This window comes from Neofelis nebulosa, chromosome 17, assembly GCF_028018385.1.
Source record: "Neofelis nebulosa isolate mNeoNeb1 chromosome 17, mNeoNeb1.pri, whole genome shotgun sequence".
NCBI lineage: Eukaryota > Metazoa > Chordata > Mammalia > Carnivora > Felidae > Neofelis > Neofelis nebulosa.
In genome coordinates, this window is record NC_080798.1 from 47,697,550 (window position 1) to 47,722,263 (window position 24,714).

The 24,714-nt window shown below is 42.0% G+C and overlaps 1 protein-coding gene across 1 annotated transcript in view; it reads left to right on the top strand.

Annotated features, from left to right (window-relative positions):
- PKD1L3 (polycystin 1 like 3, transient receptor potential channel interacting) overlaps nt 1-24,714 on the top strand; it is an 82,033-nt gene that overhangs the window by 8,994 nt on the left and 48,325 nt on the right. The window contains 10 exon segments of the mRNA XM_058707042.1: nt 8,500-8,509; nt 11,062-11,193; nt 14,780-14,953; nt 16,626-16,753; nt 17,861-17,981; nt 18,292-18,523; nt 20,230-20,423; nt 23,452-23,490; nt 23,493-23,693; nt 24,676-24,713. Coding sequence (XP_058563025.1) covers nt 8,500-8,509; nt 11,062-11,193; nt 14,780-14,953; nt 16,626-16,753; nt 17,861-17,981; nt 18,292-18,523; nt 20,230-20,423; nt 23,452-23,490; nt 23,493-23,693; nt 24,676-24,713 — 1,269 coding nt within the window.

Here is a 24,714-nt window from a genome sequence, read left to right on the forward strand (position 1 = left end):
GGGACAGAGAGAGACAGAGCATGAACGGGGAGGGGCAGAGAGAGAGGGAGACACAGAATCGGAAACAGGCTCCAGGCTCCGAGCCATCAGCCCAGAGCCTGACGCGGGGCTCGAACTCACGGACCGCGAGATCGTGACCTGGCTGAAGTCGGACGCTTAACCGACTGCGCCACCCAGGCGCCCCAACCCCTGCTCATGTTCTAATTAAAAAAATAAAAAATAAAAGAAGGGGGGGCACCTGGGTGGCATAGTTGGTTGAACATCTGACTCTTGATTTTGGCTCAGGTCATGGTCCCAGGATCGTGGGGGTCGAGCCCCACACTGGGCTCTGTGCTGAGTATGGAGCCTGCTTAGGATTCTCTCTCCCTCTGCCCCCTCCTCCACTCATGCTCTAATAATAATTTTAAAAAGACATTTAAAAAAAGATGAGACAAAACACAAAGCAACAAATATTAATTGGGTACGTGTTATGATGACATATTTCAGTATTAATTAATCTTGTATATCCTTTCAGGCACGAATTGATTTCACTACACATTACCTGAAGTCATTTTTTTCTTGGTATTGCGACTTTTCCTCTTGTCTTCTTGGCTCTCCAGCATGAACGAGAACTATTTCCGTTTCTTTCATCTTGGTCTGAAAAGGCATCTATGTGGAAGCCAATGGAAAAGGTAATTTATAGTATATAGCTCTAGCTTTAAGTCTATAAAATAGTTGTTACTAGCACATATATGATAATCAAGACAACACAAAGATTTTATTTGTTTTTTAAGAACAATAACATAGGAGTTCTCAAGGGGATCTTGTGCTCTGGAATAGTCACATCAACTTATACTATCCAATGTCCCAAAATGAGGTCCACCAAGTGGGTCAACACTAAGAAGATAGAATTAAGTTCACTTTATGAAATTACATTCTAGGGGCTCCTGGGTGGCTCAGTCAGTTAAGCGGCTTACTCTTGATTTCAGCTCATGTCATGATCTCCCAATTTGTGAATTCAAGCCCTGTATTGGGCTACACACTGACAGTGCAGAGCCTGCTTGGGATTCTCTCTCTTTCGCTCTCTCTGACCTCCCCGCCTTCAAAATAAATAAACTGGAAGAAAAAAGAATTACATTATAAGCACAATATTCTCCTTGTGTTTTATAATTCCTATTGATAGAGAGATAGGAACTCAGTAGGTGAGCAATAATATTCTTGAATGTGTCTCATCGTGTACACGTCCTGTTTCTCACACACGCTGCCCAACACGGCTTGGCAAAACCACACAACCTCACTGACTATATGTCAACTGAAATTCGGATCATGAGCCTGGCAATCACACTGTATCCCGGGGGTTATTTGTGCTTCTACTCTGTGAGGACTACTTCTCACTTCCTCCTCTACCTCCAATGACTAGGAAGTCCCTGATCCTCATTCTCAGGTCAGGTCATCACCTTGATTTCTGTTTCGAAAATAAAATAGAAGCAATTAAGAATCCTCTCCACAGACTCCTGCCACCAAATGTGTCCACTGAGCAGCAAGCATCTGCACCCACAGATGCTTGTCTTCTGTCCTGTTCCTGCAAGTTCCCCGTACTCCTACCCACAGTGAATCCCTCTAGCTGCACGCTGGCTCAGATCAAGGACACTGTGCTGGCTGCTGTTTTTTCTGTCTTAAGACAAAGCACCAATTCACACTGCCTCATGAATTACTGCCCCACTTCTTTCCTGATCTTGAGCAAAATTCCCCTAAAAATTGTCTAAACTTGCTATATCCAGTTCCTCTCTTGCTCTTTTTCCTTATTTTTAGGAAACAATTTTTTTTTCTAATTATGGAAAACACTGATAGAGTTTCAATGTCAAAATTATGAAACCAGGAAAAGACTAAATTCCATCTCTGTCCTTTCTACTCTATTCCTTCCCTCACCCAACATGGGCTCAAACTCACAACCCTGAGATCAAGAGTCACATGCTCTACCGACTGAGCCAGCCAGATGCCTCTCAGGGTCCTTTGAAATTTTTGTGTCACTTTTTTTTTTTTTACATGTGTTCCTATTAAATTTCATGTAAATGAGTCTAATTATTTGACTTTGAAAATATTTTTATAGTACAGTTTATCACATTTAAGTTTATTTTAATAATCTGTCATTTCTTATATGCTTTCTGGTTCTAATGCTTCCTTGCTATTTTCTTCTGTCTTTGTTGGACTTTTGTTCTTCAGGACTCTCGTTTTAATTGTTTACCTTCAAGGAGTTGTTCTTTTTGAAAACACATTCCTTCACCTGTGTTTGCCTAATTGCTGGGCTCAGGAATGAAAGTCTCTTTAGAAGCCCCCTCATGTGGTTAAAGGAGTATAGCACATGTTAGTTTTTCTTCCCCACCCTCTATTCCTAGATTTTGTTAGTATAGTCTGTAGGTTTTATTCAGGTTATTGTTACATTGGGTTTTTAAAATCTATATTATATGATTTAAGAATATCTTTTTGGGGCTCCTGGATGGCTCAGTCGGCTAAGCATTCGACTTTAGCTCAGGTCATGATCTCACATTTGGTGGATTCCAGCCCCATGTCTGCCCCTGCGCAGACAGCTCAGAGCCTGGAGCCTGCTTCAGTTTCTGTGCCTCCCTGTCTCTGCCCCTCCCTGATTCACACCCTGTGTGTCTCTCTCTCAAAGGAAAAAAAAAAAAAAAAAAATATATATATATATATATGTATATATATATATGTATTAAATTTTTTTTAAAGAATATTTTTTTAAGTAGTCTCTACACCCAATGTGGGGCTGCAACTTACAACCACAAGATCAAGAGTCACATGTTCTAGCGACTGAGCCAGACAGACACCCCAAGAATACCTTTAAAAAAAATTTTTTTTAATGTTTATTTACTTTTGAGAGAGAGACAGACAGAGCGTGAGTGAGGGAGGGGCACAGAGAGAGGGAGACACAGAATCTGAAGCAGGCTCCGGGCTTAGAGCTGTCAGCACAGAGTCTGACTCGGGCCTTGAACCCACGAATCACGAGATCACGACCTGAGCCAAAGTAAAACACTTAACCAACTAAGCCACCCAGGTGCCCCACCCCAAGAATACTTTTTAAAAACTTTTAGCAAAGCAAGGTTTCTAACAGTTTAGAACTTATATCAATTTTAACTGGAGATGTTTATGTCCAATCATTTTATACCATAACTTTATCCATCTTGAAATCTTAATTTTGTATCATCTCTATTCTAGTTGTTTTCACAAGATCCACTGGTGGAAATATTTTGGGAACTCATGAATAGTCAAAAAGTCTTTTCTTGTCCCTTCCCAATAAGCCATATTTTAGCAGGGTTTACAAGTTAAAACAGGGTCAGGTGCTCTAACAGAAGTCAAAATGGTAGCTTGAACAAAGTGGAAGTTGATTTCTCTCTTCACTTACATAGCAGTGTAAGTAAGCAGTCCGGGGCTGATAAGATGGCAGCACAGTTTATAGGGCCCAAGCTCTTTCTGCCTTGTTCTGCTGTCAACTTGTAATTGAATATCGTGGTCTATAAAAGCTGTGTTAGCTCCTGCCTCATGTTCACATTCTATCAAGTGGGAAGGGGAGAAGGGAAAGTGGGAAGCCTGATCATTTTCTTTAAGGGCACAGTCTAGAAATTGCACCAATTACTTCTTATATCCCATTGGCCGGAACCTGATCACATGGCCATACTGCTGCAAGCAAGGAAGGCTGGGAAATGTAGTCCTTAGTGGAGCTACTATGTTTCCCTGGAAGGAAGGCACGGTGGTGGAATAAGCAATAGTCTCTGCACTATAAGTAACATTTCCTTCCTCAGTCTTCCCCTCAAAACTCTGTACACATCATTCCCTTGTGTTTTGTCATTTAATGCTATAGTGGAAAAGACTACAGTTAGCCTTTTTTTTTTTTTTTTAATAATAGGTAGCCTTTTTTCATCTTAGATTGTAAAATGTTTTAATCTGTGTAATACAGAAATTCTTTTAGCATGCATCTAGGTCACTTTTCACTGATTTTGTCTAGAATGTGATGTTCTGTATACACATTGTTCTTGGCTTGTGAAAATTTTATTCTCTGCCACCTATTTGTCACTTGTGTTTCATTAGTTCTGATTTTGTCCTTAAGAAATACCAGTTATCGGGGTACCTGGGTGGCTCAGTTAGTTGAGCATCAGACCCTTGACTTAGGATCAGGTCATGATCCCAGGTTCATGGCATCAATCCCCTCATCAGGCTCCACACTGAGCATGGAGACTGCTTAAGATTCTCTCTCTCAGGGTGCCTGGGTGGCTCAGTCGGTTAAAGCATCCGACTTCCAACTCAAAATTTGTGGGTTTGAGCCCCACAGTGCACTCTGTATTGACAGTGCAGAGCCTGCTTGGGATTTTTTCTCTCCCTCTCTCTCTCCCCCACCCCTCAAATAAATTAAAAAAAAAAAAAAGATTCTGTCTCTTTCCCTCTGCCCCTCCCCTGCATGCATGTGTACATACACTCTCTTTCTCTTTATCTCAAAAACAAAAAAACAGTTATCCATGTGCTAAATTGCACGTTTCTGTCCTCCATATCTTTCCTGTCATTCTTTTAAATGAAAAGAATGGTTTTGTATGCTTTGCTCTGTTGCGTTCAGGGCGAACTCCTCACTTTTTTCCTCCGTCTCACTGTTTTGATTTTTCCAAGTCGGTTCTGTATTACCAGTGTGGATTTTAACTTTTCTGAAGCATTTTAGCTCTCTCGAAATCCTCCAATATCATTTATTTCTCCTTTAATTTATTTCATTCTTGTGCATGTTAGCTTCACTTGGTTTATTTTTAAGACTTTCTGTTTATATTAAGGATGTTAACCAGCTTTGTGAAATATTTTTCTGGATTTTGCTGTTGATAATTTTCAGAGGTATATGTTCCTCTAAGTCCTCTGGATTCAATTCCCAGGGTCCAGAGTGACATTCATGGGCTTCTTTTTGTTGTTTTTTTCCTCATCTTTTTTTTTTTTTAATGTTTATTTATTTTTGAGGTGGGGGGAGAGAGAGAGAGGAAGAGGGAACAGGGGAGGGGCAGAGAGAGGGGGACAGAGGATCTGAAGCAGGCTCTTTGGGGACTGCAACAAGTGTCTGATGTGGGGCTCAAACTCACAAATCACGAGACCATGACCTGAGCCGAAGTTGGACACTCAACCGACTGAGCCACCTAGGTGCCCCAGTTTTTTCCTCATCTTTTAAGGCAAGGCCTGTCCAAGCACAGTGTCCATAGACCAAGAAACTGGATCACCCTTGGTTCAGCAGCTTGTTGACCCACCTAGTGGTCATAACCCCTTTCAGATCGCCACTTGAAGCACAGGATCAGTTGCTGGTTCCCTGTGAGCTGTTGAAGTAATGACCCTAATCCAAGGTGACATTTTTCTCAACCTTAAATACATTGCTTAGATTTTTACATCGTTCGATATTATTACACTCATTCTCCAGATGAGAGAGCTAGTAGGCTGTCATTTGTCTAAGGCTTCATAGTTACAGTAAAAGGTAGACCAGGTCAAGAGCTCAGGTCTTTTGCCTCAGAATCCAGTTTCTAAATTTTTTTTAAAGTTTATTCATCTTGAGAGACAGCGAAAGGGGGGGTACAGAGAGAGAGGGAGAGTGAATCCCAAGTAGGCTTTGTGCTGTCACTGCAGAGCCTGATGTGGGACCCAAACCCATAAACGGTGAGATCATGCCTGACCTGAGCTGAAACCAAGAGTCATGTGCTTACCCGACTGAGCCACGAGGCACCCTCAGAATCCAGTTTCTTTCTTCTACTTTCCATACTGCATTCCTTGGTAGAAAAACATGGCAGTTAACATCTCAGAACTCTGTCCTCCCCCAGCAGTAGTGGCTACAATGATTCTGCTGCTAAATATACCAGTCCCATCAACAACAAAGGGAATGTTACAAAAAGAGATCAGGCTTGCTATAGCCAGATAAATTGTAATGGGTCTAGACTTGCATGCCTTGAAAGAGATCAACTTAAGTTAATAGCAAATAGCTATGTCGGTTTTTTAATGTTAATTTATTTTTGATAAATAAATCCCTGTGCAAAAGCGGGGGGGGGGGGGGGGGGGGGTTGAGACAGAGAATCCAGAGCAGGCTCCAGGCTTTCAGCACAGAGCCTGACGAGCTCAAACTCACAAGCCTTGAGATCATGACCTGAGCCAAAGTCTGAGCCTTAACCAAATGAACCACCCAAGCATTCCTCAAATAGCTATGTTAACACACTGATAGTGTCTTCAGATTACAGTTTTCTTGCTGGAAAATGTGGAAAGGGAATGAAAGCGATAATGGTGATCTGGTGAAATGTTGTAAATGATCATTTTCTAGAAAAATCAGACTACAGCCATACCACCCTCAACATGGCCAATCTCATCTAAAAGTACCATAAGGAAAGAAAGAATGAAAGGGAGGGAAGGAGGGAGGAAAGATCAGAAAAATGCTCTGATTTATTAATAGAGCTCCTCCTTTTGCTAAAATTATGAATCATATATTTCTGCAGTAATATTTGTGTACTGGCAACTTCACAATTGCTTTGATTTAATGTTTTTATACAGAGAGCCTTTGGAAAAGAAGCAGAGATGAGACATTAGTGATTTGTGATGCTTCAGCTCTAGAATCCCAGCTTGTCTACAGAATTATCAACAGTAGGAAATGATCAGTTTGGTCTCCATATAAAATGATTTATACTGTTGTTCACCGAGAATGAAACATCCTTAGGTAAAATAGAAAGAGATACTTCTATCCTACACTTTTACTTGGACTCAACCTGCTTTCTTCTCTCTGTGGCAGCTGCTCACCCAGCAATGGCATGTCCCCACACTGCTGGTGCTAATCTTGTAAGTGCCTCCCTTGACAGTAGACACCTGGGGTTATCAATCTCTGTCTTTCCTGGTCCATCCTGCCAGAATACTGCTCGGTCTCCCCGAGTTCTCTGGATGTAGTTTTCTGATAAGGAAAGTACTTACGTGCAGGAAGGAACCAGGTTTAATGGGTGCTTTACCAACAACATTTTTAAAGCCTAGCTCTGGCTTTCATGTTGTTATAATTATCATTTGTTGGCTGGTTGTTTATTCCCTGCTTCATTCCAAAAAGGACTTGTGACATCTTACAAAAGGATATTGCAATGTCACAAAATTCAGATTTCTTTTTAAAAAGGAAAAAAATTTGAGTGAAAGGGAAATAAAAGTAGAAACTCTGCATAATCTATAAAAGTTCACATTCCAGAAATTTCTTCGCCTTCTTGCCTTTGTGTCCTATATAGAAACCTTTCAGTGGATGTCTAAATATAGATTTACTTTTGTTTGACCCACTGCCAAAAATAAGCTTTTCTAGCAGTTATAAAAGAGAACAGGGATGAAGTAAAAATCCCTTAAGTCAACATTTTCTTTTTTTTTTTTATGTTTATTTATTTTTGAGAGACAGCACATGCACAAGTTGGGGAGTGGCTGAGAGAGAGGAAGACACAAAATCTGAAGCAGGATCCAGGCTGTCAGCACAGAGCCTGACGCGGGGCTTGAACCCACGAAACATGAGATCATGACCTGAGCCAAAGTTGGACACTTAACCAACTGAGCCACCCACGTGCCCCTTAAGTCAGTATTTTCCAAGTGGTGTTCTGCAGCACAGCAACCAACATTGCCTAAAATGTTTCCAGAAGGAAAGAAAACAAATGTTGCTGCCTGCAGGACTTCTCAGGGCCTTCCATATGGCCAAACCTAACCACTTCTGACCAGCTTCACCATTATGTCGCTGTAGTCTAAGCCTCCATCATCTCCTGGCTGCACTTTGCATCCACCTCCTGCTCATATCCCTGCTTCTACCCTCGGCCCTTTCCTGTCCGTGCTCAACACAGCAGTCACAGGAGTGAGGCTTTATAACCCAGGTCATGCTACTGTTCCTCAAAGCCCCCGCTGTCTTGGAAACACTGCCTTCATTTTCATTTGGTAAAATTGGCTTCAGCCTTTTCCTTTACGTACCTTTCAGTCCAAGACCCTGTGCCGTTCCATCAGCCCCTTTCCTTCACTACCCAGAGTCATGGGGCATGTCCTGTCTGTCACCTCGGTGCCTAGCAGCCAGCCTGCATCTGAAACACAGGCTGGGAAAGCTCCGGTGGAGATGACCTCAAGCCCCATAGTAGACTCCCTCCTGAGGTCTTTACTTCTCACCTATAAACATCGTTTCAGGGGGCACCTGGGTGGCTCAGTCGGTTAAGCATCCGACTTCAGCTCAGGTCACGATCTCACAGTCCGTGAGTTTGAGCCCCGCATCGGGCTCTGGGCTGATGGCTTGGAGCTTGGAGCCTGCTTCCAATTCTGTGTCTCCCTCTCTCTCTCTGCCCCTCCCCCATTCATGCTCTGTCTCAAAAATAAATAAACGTTAAAAAAAAAATTTAAAAAAAAAAAACATCATTTCAGGAGGCATCTGATCAGGTAAATACGGAAAACTGAGGTCACCCTGGGTACCTTTGTGGCACTGTAAAAGCATTCCTATTCTATTTTGTGATGTTACAGGAACAGCCATGTGAGGAACGGGCTTAGTTCACCCCTTACATCCGAGCAGAACTCTACCTTATGCTGATGCATAAGCACGTGTCCCGATCAAAAGCAAGCACTAAACAAGTCCACAGTGGGTTTTATACCCACTTCAGTATTTAATGTCTTATTTTTATTCAATACGATTATTTTTGGTGCTTCAGATGGGGGGGACGCTTTGTCCACCTGCCACAATTTTCCAGCCATGGCACACCCTTCCGGACTGTTATTCCTACTCACCACCTCAGTGCTCCTTTTCTTTTAGTTCCCTTTTTCCCCACAAACTTAAAAAAAAAAAAAAAAAAAAAAAAGACAAAGCCACTTTGATAATGTTGAGTGAAGAAAATCATCCTTCTTCTCTCTCTCTCTTTTTTGTTTTTTTTTAAACACAAGCCCTACTTACATGCCACCTGACATTTCCTTGCTAAAAGGTAATCCTGTTTATGCTGGATCTGCTTTCAGTGGCAATTGAAACTACACATTCACTATTGTTGCGGTTAGCATTGTGCTCTCCTGGCAGAAAAACTGATCTACAGTGGCTTCAACAGAGAGGGTTTTGTTTCCCTTAAATAAAGAGAAGTCTGAAGTATAGCATACCCAAAAGGGCGTACAGATAAATTATTGGAAATATTCAGAGAATACCAGATCAATAGACAAAAGCTGATTGTACTTCTACACATCAGCAGTAGTTAGAAAATAAGATTTAAAAAAAAAAAAAAAAAAAGATAGAATAGCAAGTACCTAAGAGGAAATGTAACGAAAGATGGGCAAAACTTATATGGGGACAACTGTAAAGCTTTATTAAGAGCTAATGAAGAAAGGTGAAATGAATGGTGAGATCCACCATGACTCAGCCCAGGTTCACATTGCTCTAAAACATCAGATAAGGCACCCTTGGTGTCCTTCCTGGCTGCAAGTAGAATGGCATTCAATAAGACCTTGACCTTCATTGGAAAACGTGAAGTTGCGTGGCAGCTGGGTCTTACTCGTACCTTTATTCCTGCTCATTTACACCTTGGTCCCAAAGTATAATACCAAAACTGGGTGGTCCTCAATTCTAAGATCATTCTGTAACTGCTCCAACCCCCTATAAACCCTACGAATTAGGAATACCCCTATTCACTTGCATGGCCCACAAGGGCCAGATCATAACTCACTTTAACCGCTCTGACTCCTGAGCCTAGCAGCACCCAGTAGGCCCTTAATTATGACTTATTGAGGGGTGCTTGGGTGGCTCAGTCGGTTAAATGGCAGACTTTGGCTTAGTTCATGAATGATCTCATGGTTCATGAGTTCAAGCCCCATGTTGGGCTCTGTGCTGACAGCTCGGAGCCTGGACCCTGCTTTGGATTCTGTGTCTCCCTCTTACTCTCTGCCCCTCCCCCGCTCATGCTCTCACTCTCTAAACTAAACATTTTTTTAAAAAAAGACTTAACTGGGGGCGTCTGGGTGGCTCAGTCGGTTAAGCGTCCGACTTCGGCTCAGGTCACAATCTCACGTTCCGTGAGTTTGAGCCCCGCGTCGGGCTCTGGGCTGATGGCTCAGATCCTGGAGCCTGCTTCCGGTTCTGTGTCTCCCTCTCTCTCTGCCCCTCCCCTGTTCATGCTCTGTCTCTGTCTCAAAAATAAATAAATGTTAAAAAAATTAAAAAAAAAAAAAAAGACTTAACTGAATACATGACTGAATTAAGCTGCAATGGGCTGTTCTCTAGAAATTGCATCAAGTAGTTGGTGAGAACAGATCATCTCAGTCAGGACTTCCAATTCAAAAGCAGTGGCCTCTTAAAAGTTTTAACACCACGTCCAGAGTTCTGGGTTTGTTTTCTCAGAATTTCTGCCTCCCACCTCCTGCCATGTGGAATTTCAAGCACCTGTGCTTCCCTCTTGAACATGAACTCTTGAATTGAGAGACAGGAACCAGCGGGAAACCTGAGGAAAGCATACTTCTGAATAGAAAAGTTCGTTTTCATTGTTTTGATTTCCATGTATCCCCCACTTTTGATCATGGCCATGAGATTTAAATTTCTCTTAACAGATCTTATTCCCAGACCCATCTGTCCCTGTATCTATCATTGTAAGACCTAGGTATCTCTTTCCTCTATTGCATGGAAGAGGTGAACATTCTATGCATTTGCAGAAAAGCTTCTGAAAGTAGTAACTGTTAGGGGGAGCCTGTGATTCATTGAGCTTGTAATGTTACTGGAGGTCAATTCTTTTTTTTTTTTTTTTTTAATTTTTTTTTTTTTAACGTTTATTTATTTTTGAGACAGAGAGAGACACAGCATGAACGGGGGAGGGGCCGAGAGAGAGGGAGACACAGAATCGGAAGCTGGCTCCAGGCTCTGAGCCATCAGCCCAGAGCCCGACGCGGGGCTCGAACTCGCGGACCGCAAGATCGTGACCTGAGCTGAAGTCGGACGCTTAACCAACTGAGCCACCCAGGCGCCCCTGGAGGTCAATTCTTATTCAAACAAGGTCTGAAACTACTAAAGTGCAGCCGTTTTCTAGAGATAATGTTGACAAAATCCGTCATTCTCAACAGGTCGCAGTTGAGCCAGCAGGGAGTTTGAACGAAGTGATTCATGGTTTGCAAAGTCACAGCAAACTACAGAGAGCTTGTGAGGTGCTCCAGAAACTGACGGCCTTTATGCCAGAATTTTCTAAGTCAGCTCAAGTAAGCAAGAGGGTGATCGGGAGGAAACGAGATATGAGAAAGGGGGAAGTGAAACAGACGAAATATGTATAAAGTAGAAAATACGTAATCTAGAGATTGTGCCCTGTGCAGAATTTAGCCTTGTGAACCATTTTGTAGAGACCCAATTTAACATTCAGTCAGGGTATATTTACCTTTAAGTCTGAAGATTGCAGGATAAATTGATCAGTAATGACCTTTTCAGATATGCTGTATTTATTTTCTTTTGATCATTTATCAAGTTACTGTCTTTCTGATACATTTGTTAGACATAATGGGAGACAGAAATAGATCCACTCCTTGCCCGAGATAGAGCAGTTCAGCTTCGAAACAGACATGGGCCATCAGTGCCCCCGCAATGTTGACATTTGTTCCCTCCACATTTGCCAAGTTATTCCCAGTAATTATTCATGCCTGTCTCTACTCCCTACACATAAATAAGTTAAGGGAATGAGATTCATGAGAATTTTCATTTTTTTCTTTTCCATGTCCTATATTTTCAGATATCTGTGATAAGCATATATATACAATCTGTGCTGGTTTATTTGGGCTGGTTTATTTTTAATTACGGCAATAATACATGCTTGTTATTTAAAAATCTGAATTAAAGCATATAAAGTTATAAAGCAATAGCCCACACTGTCTTTATCCTTCTTGCTAATCCCATTCTCAGGATGTAATCACTATTACCAGATTTTTTTTTTTTTTAATTTACATCCAAATTAGTTAGCCTATAGTGCAACAATGATTTCAGGAGTAGATTCCTTAGTGCCCCTTACCCATTTAGCCCATCCCCCTTCCCACACCCCCTCCAGGAACCCTCAGTTTGTTCTCCATATTTATGAGTCTCTTCTGTTTTGTGCCCCTCCCTGTTTTTATATTATTTTTGTTTCCCTTCCCTTATGTTCATCTGTTTTGTCTCTTAAAGTCCTCACATGAGTGAAGTCATACGATTTTTGTCTTTCTCTGACTAATTTCACTTAGCATAATACCCTCCAGTTCCATCCACGTAGTTGCAAATGGCAAGATTTCATTCTTTTTGATTGCCGAGTAATACTCCATTGTGTGTATATATACCACATCTTCTTTATCTATTCATCCATGGATGGACATTTGGGCTCTTTCCATACTTTGGCTATTGTGGATAGTGCTGCTATAAACATGGGGGTGCATGTGTCCTTTCGATACACCTGTATCCCGTGGATAAATGCCTAGTAGTGCAGTTGCTGGGTCGTAGGGTAGTTCTATTTTTAGTTTTTTGAGGAACCTCCATACTGTTTTCCAGAGTGGCTGCACCAGCTTGCATTCCCATATTATCAGATTATTATTAATTTGCTCTACATAGCCTGCCAGATTTTTTTCTATGTGTAAACAGGTTCGTTATTGTAACAAAAATGGCATTAAAGTATACACATTTTTTAGCTCCCCCCTTTTTTAAAATATTTCTAATGTTTATTTAGTTTTGAGAGAGAGCAGGAGAGGGGTAGAAACAGGGGGATGGGGGATCTGAAGCAGGCCCTGCACTGACAGCAGAGAGCTCAATGCTGGTCTCAAATTCATGAACCACAAGATCATGACTGGAGCCTAAGTTGGAGACTCACCCAGCTGAGCCACCCATGAGCCCCAGCCCCTTGGTTTTTTTTGTCTAATGCTGTGTCATGGATATCTTTTCGTGTCAGTACACATAAGTGAACCAATTATTCTTAATGTGCATTTGGACATTTTTTTGTTTGTCTCCTCTCACAAATAGCATATCCACGAGCCTCCATGTACCTACATCACTAAGTACTTACGCACATGTTTCTGTGGAATAGAATGCCAGAAATAGAATTGAGGGGCTTTTAAATTTTCAGTGGATGACAAAATTGTCTCTTAAAGGACACTGTTTTATACCCCACCAACTGTTGCCCCATACTTCTAATTTCAAAGGCAAGAAAAGAAAGAAAAGGAAGGAACATTTTACTGATTACAAAGGAGGCCGAACGTCATCTTATATATTGATTGAGCATGTGTATTTCTCCTCTCAGTGGCTTCTTCATGTCCTTTGTCCATTTCCCCCACAATGGGTTGTCATTTTACTTACTTGTCTGTAAGAGAGCTTTATTTATTGTTGATGTTGACCTTTTGTTACAGATGTTGCAAATATTTTGTGCCCATGTTTTTTATAACTTTATTATTTCTTTTTTTAAATGCAGAAGTCTTTAATAAATGTAACTTTGAAAACAAAAATAACATTTCAAAACAAAAATAGTAGGACTCGCAGTGGATATTCTGTCCATTTGCTTAACCTTCTCACTTGTTTTGCATAAGAACAGCCTCCAGAAAGGAGAATTGGGGTTTTCAGTTTCATTCAGAACTTCTCTTGATCTCTATTTTAAGTCTATCTTGAGTGCTTTTTTGAGTTTCAAAGGATCATTTACTTGGTGTGTAAGCCAGTACTGCTCTTTGCCTGTTTTTAGCTTAGTTTTGTTAATTAGGTATTTGATCTACTTACCACTCCAGGAGGGTTCTGTGAGTTCCTTAGAATAACCTGAAATACAGAGGTGCCTGGTTAAGCATCCAACTTCAGCTCAGGTCATGATCTCATGGCTTGGGAGTTCAAGCCCCACATTGGGCTCTCTGCTGTCAGGGCATGGAGCCTGCTTCAGATCTTCTGTCCCACTCTCTCTCTGCCCTTCCCTCACTCGTGTGTGTGTGTGTCTGTGTGTGTGTGTGTGTGTGCGCGCGCACAATTGTATGTTCTGTGTCTCAAAAATAAATATATTTTTAAAAACTTTTAGGGGCACCTGGGTGGCTCAGTTAGTTGGGCCTCTGACCTCGGCTCAGGTTGTGATCTCATGGTCTATGAGTTTGAGCCCCACATCAGGCTCTGTGCTGATAGCTCAGAACCTGGAGCCTGCTTTGGATTCTGTGTCTCCCTCTCTCTCCCTGCCCCTCCCCTGCTTGCACTCTGTCTCTCTCTCAAAAAAATGAATAAACATTTAAAAGTTTTTTTTTAATTTTTAAAAAGAATAACATAAAATAAAAATCCTTCCTATAGGTAAGATGTAATATATTTTCTTTGTCTGCCAAGTTGTAATACTAGGGTTTTTAATGAATTTTTTTTTCCCTTTTCCTTTTTCTTCTTCTTTTTTTTTTTTTTAATTAGAGAGAGAGTGCAGGGATGGGAGAGGGGCAGAGGGAGAGAAAGAATCCTAAGCAGGCTCCATGTTCAGCCACACAGTCCTGTAATATTGCATTTTATAAAAATGCGTTTGAGGGGCACCTGGGTGTCTCAGTGGGTTAAGCATGTGACACTTGATTTCGGCTCAGGTCATGATCTCGGGGTTCATTAGATGGAGCCCCACATCGGGCTCCATGCTGATGGCTCAGAGCCTGCTTGGGATTCTCTCACTCTCTCTCTCTCTGCCCCTATCCCCACCCCTCTCTCTCTCTCAAAATAAATAAATATTTTTAAAAATGCATTGAAATGCATAAAGAAATTGAACTCCTTATAAGAAGAACAGAAGTAAATTTAAAACAGTCAGAAACAGCTCGGGGCTGTGTGTTTGCTTCCAAAATCTCCCAGGTTAGTGTCATCAGTCCTCATGTTTACCTGAGTGAGAAGTCACAGAGAGCACATTTCAGAGCAAAGCAGTCTGGGTTTCAAAAACCCCCAACTGCCTGCCTCTCCGAGTCCCTCGACACTGTGATGGAAGCTGCTGGAGCAAGTCCACAGAGGTCCAAGCATGCCATTGAGCAGGTAGGTACAGTACATGCTGATGTCGAACTCGGTTTAGAAACTTTTTAAATCTTGGCAGATCCAGGTATCACACGGCCTCTTCCTAGATCTCTAAAGAGTCTCCTGCCAAGCGACACCACTGAAGAGACCACCGTTAGGCCTGCTCTGGGTCTTCCTCACTGTCTCATCTGTGCGCCAAACTTCCCTAGTGCTATAATCCAGTGAAAAGAGCTCAGTATGGTGTTTGGCATATAGTAGACACTCAGTAAATTAAACTTGCATTTTCGTGTTGATTTGCATTTCTGTATTCATTTGAGGAGATGTTCACCATCATCGGTCTATGTAAATGCAAATCACACCACAATAAAATGCCACTTTGTACCCAGAAATACAGACAGTAACAAGTGTTGGCAAGGAGGCAGACAAATTCGAGCCCTCGTACATTATTCGATTGTGAAATGATACGGCCACTTTGGGAAACAGTTTGACAGTTGCCCAAAAGGTTAAAAAAGGAACTTCCCATGTGGCCTAGCAATCCCACTCCTCTAGGAATAGGCTCACATATGTCCACACTAAAACTTGCACGGTCGTGTTTGTAGCAGCATGATTCAAACAGTCAAATGGCCAAAAAGTGGAAACAACCCAAATGTCCATGATCCAACGAATGGATAAGTAAAATGTGTTATATTTGTTACATTAGCAACAAAAGAGAATGAAGCAGTACAACATGGGTGAACCTTGAAAACATTACACCAAGTGAAAGAAGCCAGGCACAAAAGACCACGTATTGTGATTCTATTTTATGAAATGTCCACAAGAGACAAATCTCTAGATGCAGAATGTAGATTGGTGGTTGTCTAGGGCTGGGGGCGGGGGAGGTATAGGGACAGGGGAATGGACAGTGACAGCTGGCTGCTGGGTACTTGGGTTCTGGGTTTATTTTAGGGAGATGAAAATGATCTAAAATTAGATCATGGTGATGGTTGCACTATGAATATACTAAAAAAACATTGACTTGTATACTCTAAGTGGGTGATTTGTATTGTGAATTTCATTGTAATAAAACTGTTTGTGGAAACCTCTCATAAGTAGGTCACAGGCAGGGGTGCCTGGCTGGCATAGTCGGTGGAGCATGCAACTCTTGATCTCCAGGACGTGAGTGCCAGCCCCATGCTGGGTGTAGAGATTACTAAAAATAAATTTTTTAAAAAAAATTTTAAGTAGGTCTAGAGAAGCTTATATCATGGGACAAAGAAATATTTTCTTGGATGGCCCTGTTAGTTGATACAAAGGATGGCGAGTCTTTAGCCAGACTACAAATACTTTCTTTGGGTCCTTTGCAAAGAATGTCATCTTCAGGGGCGCCTGGGTGGCTCAGTCGGTTAAGCGTCCAACTTCGGCTCAGGTCATGATCTCACGGTTTGTGAGTTCGGGCCCCACGTTGGGCTCTGTGCTGACAGCTCAGAGCCTGGAGCCTGCTTCAGATTCTGTATCTCCCCATCTCTCTACCCCTCCCATGCTCATGCTCTGTCTCTCTCTGTCTCTCAATAATAAATAAACGTTTAAAAAAAAAAAAAAAAGAATGTCATCTTTCAATATGTCACTGTCCAGGTCTTTGTCCTCCTTCCAACCCCTCCAAAACCATTATCCACAAAGGCCACACAGGTCACATGGTATTTCCTTCTCAATGCAGGTAGAAAATATGCTGGAAATGGCCTTGCTGGCCCTTGGGAAGATCAAGGAAACATTTCTACAGCAGAGCCAGTTTTCTGAGTCTTTAGTGACTTTGACCTCCATCATTGCTTCTCTGATGCTGAGCAGGTAACAGAGGAGGAGGGGGAGAGTGGTTCATTTTAGGTTTCTGATCTTTAGAAAACACACAGAAGTTGATTTCCATTTAATTTCTCCTTCATTAGCCAAAACATGTCAACCTGGCCCCTGAGCTCCTATACTCTAGGGTCCCCAGCACCTGTGAGGTTAGGCTTTCCAAGGGCTTCAGCTTTGGAAGAGCTCTTGAACAGACAACCAGGATTTAATGTTCAAGTGAGTGTCAAATTGATTCTGACCCAAATGGAGTTGGGATTGATGGCTACAGGCGTTTGGATGCACCATGATACGTAAGCTGGCCAGACCAAACAAGAGAAGGCTGGGTGCCATGGATTTCTGTTTTACAATGGCAGGAATGGAGGCCTCTTAAAAATGGAGGAGTGCCTGGGTGGCTCGGTTAAGTGTCTGACTCTTGGTTTCAGCTCAGGTCATGATCTCATGGTTCATGAGATCAAGCCCCGCATTGGGCTTTGCACTAACAGCACAGAGCCTGCTTAGGATTCTCTGTTTCCCCTCTCCCTCTGCGCCTCCCTTGCTCATGTGCATGTGTGTGCTTGCTCTTGTACTCTCTCTCTCAAAAATAAATAAGTGAACATTAAAAAAAAATGAGCCACTGTAGAGGTTGGAAGCATTAAACAGACCTCTGGATTTAACTGAGTTTCTGTGTTATGGTTTGAATTGATCTCAACTCTTCACTATTTGTATATGAAGCTAGGAATATCTGAATAAGTATTGACTCGTTATACCAACTTATCCATATCAGTATATAGTGTATTTCTTTTGGCATTGACCTAACAAACTAGAGCAAGATTGCTGTCTTATTCTGGAGAGCAGAATACTTCCTTCCTAGTAATAATGAATCCTCCACGTATAAAAATGTTAAAAAATAATAATTCTGAGGGTCACAAGTAAATGACTCATCTTTAATTCTTCCTCGTATGATGTTATAATGAGAAATATTATTTCAGTTGAGATATTAGCAAGGGGAAAATCCCAACATTTACTTTAATTTCTGATATCTGATACATTATTACCTTTCGGGGTGTTAGGTAATAGATTTCAGCAATTGATGAAACAAATTTTCTTGTCTCTAGGTAATAGGACTAGCTTCAGTTCCTTCAGGGATTTTGATGACAAGAACATTGTTGGAAGTATCGAAAGTGTGTTGCTAAGCTCTAATCATAAATTTTTCCAAGTCCATGATTTAGTGGAAGATATTGAGGTATGACTTCATTATTAAAGGAATGAAATAGAAGGGAATAGGAATTCTTGGAGAATAGGATAGAAGGAAGCCATTTTAGATTCATGGCAGTGCCATTATTTTATTATTCACATCTTCACTTGGGAACTTTTACAAGAACTACCTTACCCTTAGGAGGTGTTTTAGGTCTGAGATTATATACTCTCCCTTAATCCCTACAGATATTCATGGAGGAATACCTAGGAAGTTACATTCCATTATCACTAGAAAGGAGACTGAAAGGTATCAACAGATGAACCATCTTGAAGATTGGTTAACTGTCTCATTCTAGATCATGCTGTGGAGAAATGTTAGCGTGGAAATCTATCCCACCAGCATCAACATGAGCTCAGACCATTTTATTATGACAGTGAGCATCACTTCCCTGGAGAAATCCCTGATCGTGTGCATAGAACCTGAAAGTCCCCTTTTAATGACGCTCTACCTGGGGTTCCAGTATCAGCCTAACCACACTCACTTCAACCTGAACATCACCCTTCCAAAGAATCAGGTATGGCAAAAAGGTAAAACCCCAATCAGAAACTTACTTTGAAATGCATTTTTTTCTTTTCTTCAACTTTTTATTTTGAGATAACTGTAGATTCTCATGCAATTGTGAAAAATAAGAGAGAGCTCATACCTTTTACCCAGTTTCCCCTCATGCTGGCATGTTGCATAACTATATCACTATATCCTAACCAGAAAATGACATTGATACAATGCATTGACCTTACTTGGATTTCATCAGTTTTACCTGTACTCCTGTATGTTTGTTTATTCCATGTAATTTTATCACACGTGGGAATATATATGACCATGAAACACATTTTTTTAAAGATGGATTATGTGTGTGATACATATGTGATAAAGCAAATTTTGTAAAATGTTAATTCTAGAATCTGGTTAGTGATTAAATGGGTCAACTTTCCATATGGTTGAAACTTTGCATAATGTTGAGAAGTAAAATTCCAGCACATACACATATATTTCCAATTTTATTTCTAATCTTAGATTTGGGTAAGGCCAGAGATACCTCAGTAAATCTTGGTTTAATATCAAAATGACTACACTGTGGCTTAGAAAAGTGAAGAATTTGAGACATATATAAAAAGTTAAGAATTTCTGAGATGCATAAATAGTGCCTTAGATGTACTTGACCAAAAAACATATTCACTGGATATCAACTTTAAATGTCGTACTGGGGCACCTAGGCATCCGACTTCAGCTCAGGTCATGATCTTGCATTTTGTGAGTTCGAGCCCTGCATCGAGCTCTGTGCTGACAACTTGGAGCCAGTAGCCTGCTTCGGATTCTGTGTCTCCCTCCCCCTCTCTCTCTGCCGCTCCCCCACCCATGCTCGCTCTCTCTCTCTCTCTCTCAAGAATATACATTAAAAATCAATTTATTGTAATACTGAAGAGTCTTAATAAAGAGCTACTGTTTGCATTTAAAAAATGTGTGGAGGAGTGGCAATAACCATGTTATAAAATATAAAGCATGTTATAATCCCCTCTCATTACAGTCTTCTCATGTTGAACAAGCTTCTGGCTGTTTTGTAGGCCTCGCTAACACGAATGATCACTTTTTAGGTGATTCCTGCTCTTAGACACAGTACCTGAGGCAGCACCTTTCATCCTGGGCTCCCGGGTATAAAGTTCTGTCTGTGTTACAGGCAAGCTCTTTCCGACTCAGAACATGCGCTCCATTTTCCTTGCCAGTCGTGGCAATATCATGTCCCTTGGGGATCTTAGACATCCTCTGGTCCGGAGACTTTGTCGGAAAGATGAGAACATTAAGGAGATGGTGTGACTTGCCTTAGCCTTAACAGCCACCTGGTGACAGAGCTGGGCCTCGAATCAGGGCTCTTTCCTGGAACCACACTCTTCCCATCCTTGCTTCGTTCTTAGGCTTCTTCTTTTAGCTCCGTCTTGTAGCTACTCATTTGGGTGTGTAATTCATTCATTTTTCTAAAACTCATCATATATTCTGACTCATTAGACCTAAATCTTCATCTGTCAAAAGAACACAGCTTTTTATTGGAACGGGAGAAACTCAGAACCCCAGGTTGTGCAACTCGTCATTTTCTTGAAAGTCATTTGTAATTCTAAGCTTAATCCTTTCCCCACTTGTAAAATAATGATAATAATAACAATAGATCCTTCAGAAGGAGCGTTCTGATAGTAATTTTGTCCCATTGGAAATGCAAGTAAGCCCTGTTCTTTGTTCTCAGATGAGGAATGTACAGGGGTGCTGGCTCCAGAGAGTCTGCAGTATGGGAGCAGCACCTACTACACAATAGCTGTGCTGAATAAAAGCCAGGAGAGTGCCCAGCGTACACCCACCCTGCTCTCGGAGACAACTGCGGTCACTCGCTGTCATTTCTGGGACAGCCACAACAGCACGTGGGAGACCATAGCGTGCCAAGTAAGAAGCCACACCACTTCTCTTTCTCTTCTGCCCCAGCTGGCATGAAATGCAGAGCATCTGTTACCTCATTCGAGGGGCCCAGAAAGAAAAAGCATCAGGAGGGAGAGAAATCGGCCTGGCAAAAAAGAAGATTGCATGTAGCGGGCCAGGAAAGTGTGTCTCTTCGGAGCAGGCTTACACTTTATATTTGTTATTTCTTTCTCAAATATTCAATCCAGGGTGAATCTGACAGTTCTAGATAAAAGAAGCAGTACATAGGGGGGTCTCTATGGCTCAGTCAGTTAAGCGTCTGACTCTTGATGTCAGTTCAGGTCATGATCTCCCAGTTTGTGAGTTCGAGCCCTGCATTGGGCTCTGCACTGATGGCACAGCTCCTGCTGGGGATTCTGCCTCTCCTTCTCTCTGCTCCTCCCCAGCTGTGCATGCTCACGCTCTCTCTCTCTCTCTCTCTCTCTCTCTCTCAAAATAAATAAACTTTAAAACAATTTTTTTAAAAAAGCAGTAGGTGGACACTGTTAAATTCTGCAAGTGTTAAATATGTTGCGGGTAAAAGTAAACAAATTTCCTGCTTAATTAAAGAGAGCTTTTGTAAAAATAAGCTGGCAGATTCTTGTACATTCCAGGCGAGGTGGGGACTTTTCTCATTGTCACCTCGTTCCAGGGGTCTGCTCACTTTAAAATGGCGCCCTAGGGGCGCCTGGGTGGCGCAGTCGGTTAAGCGTCCGACTTCAGCCAGGTCACGATCTCGCGGTCCGTGAGTTCGAGCCCCGCGTCAGGCTCTGGGCCGATGGCTCAGAGCCTGGAGCCTGTTTCCGCTTCTGTGTCTCCCTCTCTCTCTGCCCCTCCCCCGTTCATGCTCTGTCTCTCTCTGTCCCAAAAATAAATAAAAACGTTGAAAAAATAAAAAAATAAAAATAAAAAAAATAAAATGGCGCCCTGCATTTTCGCACAGGTGATTCTGTGTGATCCCATCTGATTTAAGTCCTGGTTCAGTTGCACCAAGACTGTGGTGTAAAGTTCTGGAAATAATGAGGCTGTTGATTAAGAGCTGAGAGAGGGTCATTCACATGTGAAGAGAGGAAAAGAGGATGCTGTGGAAGGCAGCTGCGCCATTCGTGGCCTCGGCAGGGATTTCGGAAGAGCTGGAGCAGAGCCTCTCGAGCAAATCCTCTACCTGGGAGCCCCTTAGGTTGCAGTTTCTGGTGAAATAAATCGGGGCAAGACCTGAGTGGCCTTTCTAACAAGCCCCCTGCACAACGCTGGGACCCCGTGCGGGGAAGAGAGCTGCTGAGAGCAGGATGACCGAGGGTGAGAGATAGACCCGGCACCCAGAACTTAACCTTGTGCCTTGGAAAGCAGCCAGTCATACTGACAATATTTGAAGTTTTTATCTGCACAATCGAACGTGGAATTGGTAATTTTCATTTGATTGCCTAGTAACATTTTTAAAAATACATATTTTTTAAAGTTTATTTATTTTGAGAGAGAGAACACGTGAGAGCACAAGTGGGGGAGGGGGAGAGAGAGAAGAGAGAGAATCGCCAACAGGCTCCATGCTGTCAGCACAGAACCCGATTCTGGGCTCAAACCCACACACCTCGAGATCATGACCTGAGTTGAAACCAAGAGTCGGACCCTTAACTGACTGAACCACCCAGGTGTCCCTGAAGATACTTTTTTGTGAAGAAATGTTACAACATGTGGAAGTTATAAGGAAGTTATAGGGAATAATATAATAAAAACATTAAATACTCTGGCTTTATCACAAAGTTGGTATTTTGCTCTGTATAGTTCAGATTTTTTTTATAATAATAAAACACTGTGGAATAATCAAAGCCCTCTATGTATCCGCGTCCAGTCTTGTTTTCTCCCACTTACCAAAGGGCGACCACTGTCCTGAACTCAGCATTTGTACTGATTCCTTCAGCACATATTTACCGGCCATCTTCTACACACCAGGCCCATATCTAGGAACTAGAGATACAGTGATGGACAAGATCAGTGTCTTCCTGAGCTTACATTCCAGGGAGGGAGACTGACAAACATAGATAAGAGAGTGTTGTTTTGCATGCTTTTGGTCTCTTTGTAAATGGCATCATCTATACCATATCCTCCTTTAATTTGTTTTTTTCACTCAGCATTTATCCACGTTGCTATATCTAGCTCTGACAATTTCTTTTTTCTTAAAGGGGAAGTTGTCTCTTTATTTTATTTATTTATTTTTTATTTTTGACAGAGAGAGCATGAGTGGGGGAGGGGGGCAGAGAGAGAGAATCTCAAGCAGGCTCCATGCTGTCAGTGCAGAAGCTGACTGGGGCTCAAACCTGTGAATCATGAGATCATGACCTGAGCTGAAATCAAGAGTCAGACGCTCAACTGACTGAGCCCCCCAGAAGCCCCTCTACCTCATTCATGTTAACTGCTGTAGATTACTCCATCAGCACGCAGTAGGAGTCCTCTACTTGTTTGTTTGTATGTTCTGCTGTTACTGGACATATATATAGGTTGTTTCCAATCTTTTTTTTTTTAACGTGTATTTATTTTTAAGAGAGCATGAACGGGGGAGGGTCAGAGAGAGGGAGACACAGAATCTGAAACAGGCTCCAGGCTCTGAGCTGTCAGCACAGAGCCCGACGCGGGGCTCGAACTCACGGACCACAAGATCACGACCTGAGCCAAAGTCGGACACTTAACCGACTGAGCCACCCAGGCGCCCCATACAATCTTTTAGTTATGAGCAATGCTTACAGAAACCTTTCTCATGTCTCCTTGTGCACATGTGCAGAGTTCTCCAAAGATGTGGGTTCAGACCTGGAATGGTAAGATTCAGAGAATTTGTGCTTCTCCAGGTTTGCTAGAGGTTTCCAGATTGCTTTCCACATACACTATTTTACACGACCCCCAGTGGTAAATACACGGCCCGGACATTGTTTTCCCTCCCTAAATTGCATGTGTTTGTGTTTTATGTTTGTCCCTTCCTTAGCACTCTGTTCAGTTAGAATCAATATCTTGATTCTAATTGCAGGTTGGGCCACAGAGTACAGTTTTGAGCACACAGTAACTGCCTGAGGTCACTGTAACCACCTGACCTCCTTTGGCAGCGACTTCTTCATTGTGCCCCGGATGGTGAACATTGAAGACACTATCAAGCTGCTCCTTCGTGTGACCAGCAACCCTGCTGGGGTGTCATTGCTAGCCAGCCTTTTAGGATTCTATATGCTCACCTTTGTGCGGGCTTGGAGGAAGGATCAAACATACATGCAGAAGGTGACAGTCATGACTTTGATTCCAAAAGTTTTGCATAGTGTCTTGAGTAGGTGGAACAAGATGGAAAAACAACAATAACAACAAAAACAACAAACCTTCACCAGAAGAGGCAGGTAGAGTGGTAGGAATTCTCGGTGGCATAGGAATTAGAGTGCGACTTTTTTCTTAAATTTCTCTTCACGTTTCCTGTCTCAGGGCTTCGCAATTTAACTCTTTATGTTCTTTTTTTTTTTTTCTTTAGCAGAGGTTGAAGTCTCATATGATTCATTAAGTTAGGAATAAGCCCGAACATCTAGAGAACTTAAAATCAAATGGAAGTTTATCTCACTTTATACATTGGATGTGAAAGTCAGGTGTAAGTAAAATTAGAATTCCATGTAACTGCAATATAGAAAAAACCTGTATGGAATCTCGTTTTGGAACAACAGCAACAACAAATCTTCTGATGACAGCCTCTTGTTAATTTCTGTTCCATGCATTCCTTATTCTTATGTGTTCTTACACTTGGGGATTCTAGAATATACGCCGTCCATTTCTTTCTAGCCATGGGTATAGAGTTGCCAGTTTTAACAAACAAAAATATAGGACACCCGGTTAAATTTGAATTTTATGTAACTCATGCATTTTTAGTACTTCTGTTCCCAAATGATTCATTGTTTACCTGAAATTCAGGTTTAACTAGGTGTCCTCCACACGGTGTGATAACCCTACCTGGGCAGGCAAGAGGTGGAAGGATTTCTAAGGCCAAGACCTGATCAGCTGATTCTATGAATATTTCATGTCAGAGGCATCAACCCAGGACTTGAGCCCTCATCCCCTGCTTCATCACTTAGGTCTCTTGTTTGTTTATCTTGTACCCACATGCCACCCTTGATGTTCACCGAGGTGCCAAAGCTGGAGCCGTGCATCCTCCTGCTTCTTAGCTGGAGGAAGCAGTGTCTACACTAGGTGAAGATCCTTCTTGGTTCTGCTGTTCCTACAGGTGAAGGTCACTGTCCTGGCTGATAATGACCCCAGCTCT